The sequence below is a fragment of the Hibiscus syriacus genome, unplaced genomic scaffold (genome assembly GCF_006381635.1).
Source record: "Hibiscus syriacus cultivar Baekdansim isolate YM2019G1 unplaced genomic scaffold, ASM638163v2 tig00113302_pilon, whole genome shotgun sequence".
Taxonomy (NCBI): Eukaryota; Viridiplantae; Streptophyta; class Magnoliopsida; order Malvales; family Malvaceae; genus Hibiscus; species Hibiscus syriacus.
Window position 1 is genome coordinate 67,139 of NW_024063454.1, and position 11,107 is coordinate 78,245.

General features: G+C 35.4%; 2 protein-coding genes and 1 pseudogene across 2 annotated transcripts; all 3 read left to right on the forward strand.

Annotated features, from left to right (window-relative positions):
• The first annotated feature begins 734 nt into the window (after positions 1 to 734).
• Positions 735 to 1,958, forward strand: LOC120186166. Its single transcript, XM_039190180.1, has one exon. The coding sequence runs from the start codon at positions 735 to 737 to the stop codon at positions 1,956 to 1,958; it is 1,224 nt and encodes a 407-aa protein (XP_039046111.1).
• A 2,661-nt stretch (positions 1,959 to 4,619) lies between these two features.
• Positions 4,620 to 5,325, forward strand: LOC120186167. Its single transcript, XM_039190181.1, has 2 exons — positions 4,620 to 4,809; positions 4,956 to 5,325. The coding sequence occupies exons 1-2, from the start codon at positions 4,802 to 4,804 to the stop codon at positions 5,323 to 5,325; spliced, it is 378 nt and encodes a 125-aa protein (XP_039046112.1). The 5' UTR covers positions 4,620 to 4,801.
• A 2,424-nt stretch (positions 5,326 to 7,749) lies between these two features.
• On the forward strand, positions 7,750 to 9,845 carry LOC120186163 (annotated as a pseudogene).
• Positions 9,846 to 11,107: the final 1,262 nt, after the last annotated feature.

The following is an 11,107-nucleotide window of genomic DNA, read 5'->3' on the forward strand; positions in this document are numbered from 1 at the left end:
ACGAATTTATTTTAATATTCCCGTCACTTCCTATTTTCGCTTTAATTTGATTATGAAATACAGTTTTATGCTTGTCTTCTGCCATATGACTTGCTAGTCAACGACAACATTGAAGGAACAAAAACCCCTTTTTGTTTAGATTTTTGAGATAATTCTCAAAGTCGTCATTTATTTTAGGTCTAATTCTGTATTTAGGCGTTCTACTATGTATAAATTGTGTATTTAGTTCATACGCTGTAATTTAATCGATTTTAATTATATACTTTTGAAATTCTAAAATTTTAGTCTGCTCAAATAATATAGAGATGGTATAATTAAATAATATAAACTTAAAATCATCAAATTAGAGAATTTGAACTAAATCTATAACTTACGCGTAATATAAGAATTAATTGTAAAATTTAATTTATTAGGTCAGTAATGGATTTCAAAATTTTAAAACAAATAAATTAAAAATATTTATAGTGCATGTAAATGTGAGTAAAATTTAATTAGAAGTTATTTTGTTTTTTTCACTTTCTACTTTTTTTATACCCATTATTAGGAGTATTATAATAGGTTCAATCTGTTAGACGGTTATAGTGGAGCGCACGATAGCCGGTTTTCTCTAGGTGCACGTTAGCAGGTTTAACGTTTCTGGGTTCTCCGTTCGTGGCTCCGGTCTTGTTTTCTTCTCTCCATCTGGTTACTCTGTCCCCTCATTCTCTTATTCCTCAACCAGTTCCCGTGCAACCATGGATTGGAGAAAGTTGTTTGAAATTTCAAAAGGTCTTGACCTTGATTTTTATCCTCCGACACTACGCGATGGGTCTCCGGTGGTTCAGCCACCGCCAGAGGTTTTTGAAGATGGGATAGCGGAGTGGAAACACTCGTTAGTAGGACAATTCCTTGGGCCACCTCCAAATTTCATCTCAATGCAAAGAATCGTTGAAGCCATGTGGAAAAATGCTTCGAATGGCAGTCCGGTTCGCATCAGCAAAGCAGGTAACAATCTCTTCCTCTTTTCTTTTAGTTCGAATGCTGCTAGAGATTGGGTGTTAGAACATGGACCTTGGCATATCTACAACAAACCGTTGATCCTTAGAAATTGGGAACCAAATATGAAAAAACTCAGTTTTGACCTAACAAAAATTCCAGTTTGGGTTCACTTATTCAATGTCCCTTTAGAACTTTACTCCCGAGCTGGTCTTAGTCATATTGCTAGTGCCATTGGAGTCCCACTCTCCATGGACTCTGTTACTGCAGAAAAAACAAGGTTGGAATTTGCAAAAATCTGTTTAGAAATAGGGCCAAATGATAAAATACCTGAGTATGTGGAGGTCGTATTGAACGATGGGTCTGTTACTTCAGTGTTTGTGGAGATCCCTTGGTTACCACCAAGCTGTAGGAGTTGTAAAATGTTTGGCCACACAGAGAAGGGCTGTAAAGTTCACAAACAGACTGCCCAGCAGCCTACACAAGTATGGAAAAGGAAAGAAACTATTCCTAATGCTAATGATTCTGAACCGTTAATAGGAGGAACTGAGATGTTACAAGGAAATTTAACTTCTGTTAGCAACAACAGTAAGGAGCTTATTTCAACTGAAGTTAGTACTGACTCAAGCAATAACATTATTCCCACTGATCAAATTATTTCTGCTGTTAAAGAAGATGTTATACTCCCTGACCTTACTGTTCCTTCAGTAGAGGTTACTGAACCTACTTTGTTATCACGGGAAAGAGGCAAGACTTCATCGACAACTGTGCTTGCTGGGTCAAAAAACAGATTCGAAATACTATCCGTAATTGAAGATTCATCTCCTGTTTTGAATGAAAGTAAACCAAAGAAAAGAGAAGCATCTAAAGGTGTAGCCAATCTTTTGAACGAACTGAAAACAAAAAAGAAAGACCGTTTTGATAAAGCTAAAAATATTGTAGTAGGAGTTAATGTGGCTGCTACATCCTCTCTTTCTCAATGATTGTGGGATTTTGGAATATAAGAGGACTCAACAGTCCTCTTAAACAACATGGTGTTCTAAAGAGAGCTCGTCTTATGAATGTTGATATTCTTTGCCTCTTGGAAACTAGAGTTAAAACTAGTAATGCTTCGTTTATTCTGAATTCTAAGTTTGAGCACTGGAATTATTGTACTAATCACAACTTTGCTGAGAATGGCAGAATTTTGATCCTCTGGAAGAAAGGCATTGATTTCTCGATTATACACATGTCTGATCAGTGTATAACCATTAAAGGTCATTATCTTAGTAATCCTCTGATTATCACAGCTATTTATGGCAGAAATGAAGGTGTTTTGAGAAGGCAACTATGGCAGCATCTACATGAAGTGAACAGCCAGCATGGCAATTTTCCTTGGATACTGGGAGGTGATTTTAATGTTATTCTTAATTCGACAGAAAGTTCAAATTCTGCTCTATTGGGCCCTTTTATTACTCCAGACATGAAGGAATTCCAGGATGCTTTGTTTGACTTGGAATTGCTTGACCACCCTTATTTTGGCCCTACTTTCACCTGGAGCAACAAACAACACGAATCATATCTAGCAAAAAAACTTGATAGAATCTTAGTTAATCCTATTTGGTTTACTGCTTTTCCCAAGTCACATGTGGAATTCCTTGCTCCTGGAATTTCTGACCACTATTTGGTAATTGCTTGGCTTTCTAAAGAGGTTCATGCTGACCATCCTAAGCCTTTCAAATTTTTTAACTTTTGGGCCCACCACTCTGAATTCCTAAGCATAGTTAGCCATTCTTGGCACTCTTTTTCCCAGGGCAACCCTATGCAACAACTGTTCTCCAAGCTTAAACGCCTAAAAATCAGTTTGAAAGCCCTAAACCAGCAGCATTATAGCAATATTTCTGATCGTGTCAACCAAAAGAAACTGGAGCTCGAGGATCAACAGATCAAATCTTTAAATCTTGCTGATTCTTTCCAAAAAGAATCCCAATTGCAAAACGAGCTCCACCTCCTTCAAGAAGCCGAAAACATGTTTTTAAGACAGAAAGCGAAGGTACAGTGGATTAATCATGGTGATAAATGTACGAAATTTTTCCACTCTGCAGTTGCTACTAAAACGAAGAGGGATACTATACGTGTGCTTATTGATGACCAAGGAAGAAGATTAGAAACTTATGAGGATATGGCTACAGAAGTCTTACGGTTCTTTACCAACCTGATTGGGACTAATTTTGAGGTTAAATCTTGTGACCCGAACACTTTAAAGGATCTGATTCTTAACTCTTTGCCTTTGGAAAGCTCTAATGATCTTGTTAAGGAGGTTACTCGTGATGAAATTAAAGATGCATTTTTTTCTCAAGGCAACGATAAAGCTCCCGGTCCGGATGGTTACACTCCATATTTTTTCAAGAAAGCTTGGCCTATTATTGGTGATGACGTGGTGGCAGCTGTTACTCACTTCTTTAGAGATCCTTACACTCAACCTTATGCATTTAATGCCACTTGTATTACTTTGGTACCTAAAATTCCAAATCCTAGCCAGGTGAAAGATTTTCGGCCTATTTCTTGTTGTTCGGTGGTCTATAAAGCTGTTTCTAAAATCTTGGTCAATCGATTGACACCCCTTCTCCCTGGAATTATTTCGTTTAACCAAACGGCTTTTGTTAAAGGGAGGAACATAGTAGATAACACTCTTCTAGCTCAGGAGCTTGTCAAAGGTTATGGAATGAAGACTTTATCACCAAGATGTTCAATGAAAATTGATCTCCACAAAGCATTCGACTCTTTACATTGGGATTTTATTTCTACTGTCCTCATTGCTATTGGACTTCCTGCCAATTATATTAAGTGGGTTGAGGCTTGTTTCACTACTGCTCGGTACTCTATATCTTTTAACGGTAGTCTAATTGGCTTCTTTAAAGGTGCTAGAGGATTAAGACAAGGTGATCCCATCTCACCTTTACTTTTCGTACTATCAATGAATATCCTTTCTAGTATTCTCAACAAAGCTGCTACTAGAGGTATTTTTGGCTTCCACCCTAAATGTAAAAAGATTGGGTTAACTCATCTCACCTTTGCAGATGACTTGCTTATTTTCTGTCGAGGGAATGTAGAATCTGTTGTGGGGGTAATTAGTGTTCTTGATCACTTCTATGAAATTTCAGGCCTTAAACTTAATGCTCATAAATGTGAATTCTTCACTGCTGGAATTTCACCAATGAAAATAGGAGAAATCAAACAGATTACGGGTTTTAACCATGGTTGCTTACCTGTTAGATACTTGGGTGTTCCACTAGTATCTAGAAAGCTTTCGGAGAAAGACTGCATAGCTCTAATTGACAATATTAGAGACCGTCTCCATAAATGGTCTCGAAGACATTTGAGTTACGCTGGAAGACTCGAGCTCATTAAAACTGTTCTTCATAGTATCACAAATTTCTGGTGTAGGCAGCTAATCCTTCCACAATCTGTGCTTAATCGGATTGAGCAGTTATGTTCAAGGTTTTTCTGGAAAGGTTCTGATATTGCTGCTAAAGGTGCAAGAGTTAAATGGGATAAGCTTTGCCTCCCAAAATCGGAAGGGGGTCTTGGCCTAAAAGACATAAAATCTTGGAATAAAACTTGTATTCTGCACTTGATAAAGAAATCCTTGCGGGTGATGGTTCGCTATGGATCGCTTGGATCAAAACTTATGTTATCAAGAACTCTGATTTTTGGACTATGGAGGCTAGGATCAATACAAGCTGGAGCTTTCGTAAACTGCTCAGTATGAGGAATCACGCTGCCCCCATTTTTGCTTCTGGAACTCATTCAATCAAAGACATATGGCATCACATCCGTAACAAAGATGACAAGGTTACTTGGCATAAATTATTCTGGTTTCCTCTTCATGTCCCTAAGTATAGTATTATTACTTGGATGGCTTTCCTTGGCAGATTACCAACCAAAAATAGGCTGATTCGAATGGGGTTAAACATTGACGGTATTTGTGTGCTTTGTAGTGAAGAGAGGGAAACTAGGGACCACTTGTTTCTTCATTGTTCTGTGGCAAATTCTGTTTGGAACTCTGTCCTGCATCTTAATGGCATTTGCAGAGGAACTTGTTCATGGGATGCTCACATTTCATGGGCTTGTGCTTCATGGAAAGGAAAATCACTACTCACTACTATTATGAAGCTTGCTTGGACTACTTTTACTTACATTATTTGGGAGGAGAGAAACAAGAGAATTTACCAAGGACGCTCAAGAAATGTTAATGCCTTACTCCTTGCTATTAAAGACTCTGTTGCTATTCAACTTAAGGGTAGAGAAATAAATAGAAATGACTATGTCAATAATACTCTTTGTAATCAATGGGGTATTGAACATTGATGTTTTCAGTTCTGTTGTATAGTGTTGTAAGTGTTGATTTTTATGTATGAACTTTCAGAGTTTTGAAGCAGTTTTACTGCTCTTTTGGATATAAAATTGAATTGATTTATCCAAAAAAAAAAATTAATTAGACTCATTTTTTTGAGTTATTCAAGTTGTTTGAGTTAAATTGGATATTTTAGGTTTGAATCGAGTTCATATTTTACCTTTTGAGAAACTGAAAAATTGAATTTAACTATTTTACTATTTAATTCCTGATTGTTTTCTTTCAAATCATCATTTGTTTTAACTCAAATTTTGTTCAAATTTAATCCAACACTCCTAAATTATTGTAGAATACCTACGTTAATTGCTCTTTTGAAAACTATTGTAGAATACCTACATTAATTCCTCTTTTGAAAACTAATTTCCTTTTTATTTTACAATTTAATATCTTTTGAAAACTAATTTCCCTACATAATACCTATGTAACTTGACTCGACTAAATTTTTTTAAATCAATTTTTTAACTTGATTTAAATTAATTTTTTTAACCCAGCTTGACCTGATTGAATACTTACCTTAAGTGAGCGATTGATTCACACAAAAAAAATCATTATCAAGGAGAAAAATCTTTCATGAAATTGAATTCTCACTTTCGGTTCATTAAAAATATTATTACCGAAGAATAATTTTTTCCCAGAAATTATTCTATATTGTAATCTTATATTCTAATTAAACAAACCAAAAAAACACAACATTATTATAGTAATATCATATTCTAGTAGCTTATTTCTAAAAATTAATCTTATATTTTGTGAACCGGTAGAAACTGTACGGACTTAATCTATAATTTTCATAACATACATTTCTAATTTCCAAGACTTAAAACCAAATGATTGTTCTATCTTTTGAGTAATCTGAACAGTTTTCTTCAATTTTACGCAAACGTTGTCGTTTGATTTGACCTTGCCTTTCCCCTTCCTAAAGTGCAATTCCCTATATTCCTTTGCCTTTGAGACCGCAATCAACGGCCAAACCCTCAAAACCAATACTAACATGCAATCCCCAATCTCATTATAACAAGCTGACGTGTCAATATACCATTGATCCAAACCTCAAAACCTTTTCGCTAGCTCTGATTTCTCACAATAAACAACCAATAAAAATTAGACACGTCACTACGGCTCCAAACTTCAACCTCACTGAATTAAAAAATGGAAAAAGGAACAGGAAAATCGCTTTGCCACCTTTTCTCTCACTTTTTTTTTTGAATGATTTTCTCTCACTTTCACCATGTGGAAATATGGACATAATCATAACAAATCTTATGGATTAATTTTTAATTTATCATTATAATTATTATTTAATGTATTAATCAATTAATTAAAATTAAATATTATACAAAATTATTATAGAAAATCCTTAAAATTTAGTTTATTTTTCCAATACAAGCAACTAGCCTTATTAAGAAGCAATGATGGGAACATAAGCATGACTAATGGGGGCCATTACCTCCTCAAAATTTAAAAAATTATAATTTAGACTTTTATTAAAAGAATAAAAAAGAGAATTGGTAGTATTCGACTAACATCAAAAACTTAAAAGAAGAAAAAGTTGATCTGATTTATAGAGAAAACAACACAAACCTTAAGTAAAAAGGAGAGAGCAACGTGCCTTCAAATATAATTTGTTCTATTTACAGTGCCTTAAGTAAAAAGGTGATGCGAGAACGGTGGTGGAGAAGCTTTCTTCCCTTAAACCTGATTACTCAGAGATTGGGTCAGTGATATGGGATGCAAACCAAAAATCATTATCCATTCGAAATGGCTGTTTCAGTTTACACCAAGATCAAGCAATGGAGCTGCTCACCTTATGGTTGCCGATTCATCTTCGGGTATGGAGGAGATACTGGATCGAAGATGCCCCGAAGATGGTGCTTCGTCATGTCGCTGTATCCCCCTTAGTCGTTGTCTAGTGGGGGACGTTGCTTGGGGATTTATGCTCAATTTTTTGTAATCCTCTTGATGTGTGCATGATCACTGTTTAAGTTTGATTTTTTGGAAGAAAGGGAGAGAAAGGGTCGGTGCGTTTGCTTTGTTTTTCAGACGATTCTTTTGTTTTTTCGGTTGTTTTTTTTTTTTACTTTTGTTTAGCTGTCATCCAATCTGGTTCTCATTGGCAAGGTTGGGAGGTGCAACTTCTTTTAGTTGGTTTTTCATTAATAAAGTGCTGGCCTTTTCGAGTGTTCAAAAAAATATCATTGATTTTGTTTAAAAACTCTAACATCTTATCTTTTTAGAATAATTAATTATTGATTAATTTTTCATGTTTAAATATATATATATATATATATATATATATGCATTGTTCGTACATATAATTCATAAAGATACGTATGTATTCTCTTTTTCATCTTTAAAGCTGGAATTGCACACCCTTTAAAACTAGGCCTTTTGTCTTTGCATTACACTCACAAGTCACATTCACATTAACATTTTCTTCACACTATATATTTACTCTCTAGCTAACCTTATTTGTGTGCCTATGCAATGGCAGCTGAACCTCAAAACTCCCCACTGGAAGGATTTCCGGGTACACCTAAGATCCAGGAGGTGAGACCCGAGTCCGGTTCCAAGAATTTCGGGTTTTGCACCGATTTGTGTCATGTCCCGGCCGGTGACCTGAACCCCGGAATAAGGAGAGTGAGTTTGAGGGCTGAGATCGACACTTCACCACCTTTCGGATCGGTTAGGGAGGCTGTGACCCGGTTTGGTGGCAGCGGACCTTGGGTGCCATTATACAAGTTTGATGCGGCATATGTAAGTACTATCACCCTGTTCTTTGATTATTATATATATATAATGTGATAATAAAGGTATTCTTTGTTTTGTTGCGTAATCATGAAATTTTCAACATGTTATCATCATTTTAGTTTGCATATTGCTTGTATTTATTCATGTGCGTGTGTGTAAAATTATGAGAACAGAATGGGATTGAAGAGTTTGATTTAAAGAAAGTGGAAGAACAAGCAGCAGAATTGGAGAAAGATCTGATTGTAAAAGAATTGGAGACCCTTGATGTGCTTGAAGAACTGGGATCCACAAAGAAGATTGTTGAAGAATTAAAGAGACAGCTGCAGCATGAAGCCATGAAGTGCATGAATGGTACCAGTCCTGATTCCGATACCGTCAAGGAAACGAACGAGGAACATTGTGAGCATTCTAGATTCAGGTCCTCGAATCCCGGCTCGATTTCATCTCCGGAATCAATTTTGATGGAGTTGAAGAAAGCTAAGTTGAACCTTGGTAAAACTATCAATGATCTTGGGGCGATCCAAGCTTCGGTCGAGTGTCTCAATCGGAAGATGAAGAAAGAGAAGAGTCTACTCGAAAGGACCCGTGAGAAGCTAACTTATAAGTTTGCAGGGCTGGCATTGAAGCCTAGCAATGGCAATTTTGAGCAATCATCAAACATTTCAAGTGGTACATGTCACAATAATGCCAAGCCTGAGCAGTTTAAGCAAATGGTTGATCCTACAAGAAGTGAAGTTCCGAAACCGATGTCGATGCCGGCAAATGAACATAGAAAGCCTTGTATTAGAACAGCTGAAATGAGGTGGATTGCAGCTAAGAAGATGGAGGAAGCTTCAAGGGCAGCAAAGGCCCTTGCTGTTATCGAAATGAAGGTTCGCCGTGCGATGATAACTCTTCCGGATTTTGCTTGCCAGAACCGGAGTTATTGCCTCGAACCCCTCATGCTGAAGCAAATGTCTTCAAGCTTTCAATCCTGAGGAAACTGGAGAAAGCTTCAGAGGAAGTTAAACATAGTAAAGAGGCATTGGAAGATGCTCTCAACAGAGTCGAAACCGCAAACAGGATGCAATTCGATGCCAAAGAGGCTCTCAGGAGATGGATTCCGGATCAAAAACAGAGGAAACATGTTGTTCACAATGCTACCAAGATCGACAATTTCCCACTCCCACATCCTCATCAGCATCAGAAGATCACTCGATCACCGTTACACGATCTGAACGAGCGAAATCCAAAGACGGACGATGAACAAAATCCCGTCTCGAGGCCACCGGTTTCGATGGAGGATATCCTCAGCAGGAAACAAGTTCCAACTAAAGGTCCAACCGAAAGGCAAAAGGTAGCTTTGAGCCAAATGCTTCATGAACTAAGGGAAGATCAGCATCATCATCATCTGGCATTTTCTCCAAAACCTGATCAAAAAGATGAGCAGAAGCAGTATTTGAGCCAGAGAAGAAAGTTTGGTTTCATCCACATCTCTCTTCTGCAAAAGCAAAACAAGAAGAAACCAATAGCTTTAAACACAGTTTGATAACAGTTTGGATACGTGGTGATCTGTTCATAACATGTGTTCAGTTTGCTTCATTTGTTTGTGTTGGTTTTGGGTGATGTTTCCTTTTTATTTCTTCATCATGTTGTTGGCATCTCTGGATATTTGTTATGAAATCTCTCCTGTAAATGTATTATATAATTTGTTATCATGTATGCACAAAAGCGATTGAATCAAACACTGGTATAGGTGAAATCAGCAGGAGATAAACAGTATTTTAGAATTTGGGGGTTTAGAATGAAATTGAATTATTTTGGAATTTGGGGTTTAGAATGAAATTAAGGACTGTTTTGCAATTTTTAAAAGTTGAGGGACCTAAATGTAAGCACCTAAAAAGTTAATTGACCATTTATATAATTTACCCTAATTTTCATAACTGCAATGTTGGGTGACTGTAACGGCCGTGTAAAGTCGGGACCATATTACAATCAGACTAAATATTGGGGGATTGAATTGCAAGTTTTAAAGTTAGAGGACCTAAATGAAAGCTTCAGAAAAGTTCAATGACCATTACTATACTTTACCCTAAAAATTATTAACTCTTAAGAGTAAGTTTAATAATAGTATTATTTATCAAGCTATATTTATTTATATGTGACTACAGGAATAAAAACATTTAATCGTTAAAACAAGTTCAATATTTAATTCATGATTAACAAAATATTATATATAATTTTAAAGTTAATATAAAATATTATATATGCAATTGCTCCAAGTTAAATATTTATTTTGTTATTGACGAAAGTTAATATAAATTAAACTGTGTTTAACAAAAGACTTTTATATTTAAAAATTACATTTAATATTTCTTTCATTTTTAAAATAAATATATAATTATTAAATTAATTTTTCACATAATTAATAATTTTAGATTTCAATATATATATTAATAAAATAATGACTTAATTATAAAATAAGTGTTTAAACTATATTGTTTTTCACAAATCAGTTTCTAAACTATTTTTTGAATGATTCTGGTGTCTAACGTTACAAAATTTATCACTTTAGGTGTTGGATCGTAAACGACGCTGATTTTTAAAAGTTATCACTTTACGTGTCATATTCTGATATTTTATTTTTTTTAAAAAATAATAAAAATACTATTATATTTATAAAATCTTAATTTCTCTTAAATTATGACTCAAAATCCCTAAAATCCCAAAATCATAACACTAACGTTTTGTTGCCGTCTTTTTCGACTACGACCACCGTTGCGACATAATCTCTATCATCTTTTTAATTATATGTCGTCATAATTGTAGTCGATCGATAATCAAAATCACAAGAATTCACATGATATAAAATATTGATTAATCGTGGATCCGCCATTGATCGACACGATTTCATAACCTAAAATAATTTTGAAGGAGTAAAAGCGCCTTTACGCAATAAATTACCGGTCTTTGGCTCTGGACCTCATTTTGAGCCTAGTCTAGTCTTCA

Coding starts and splice junctions, on each gene's coding strand:
- LOC120186166 (XM_039190180.1), top strand. CDS start 735: ATGGATTGGAGAAAGTTGTTTGAAATTTCAAAAGGTCTTGACCTTGAT.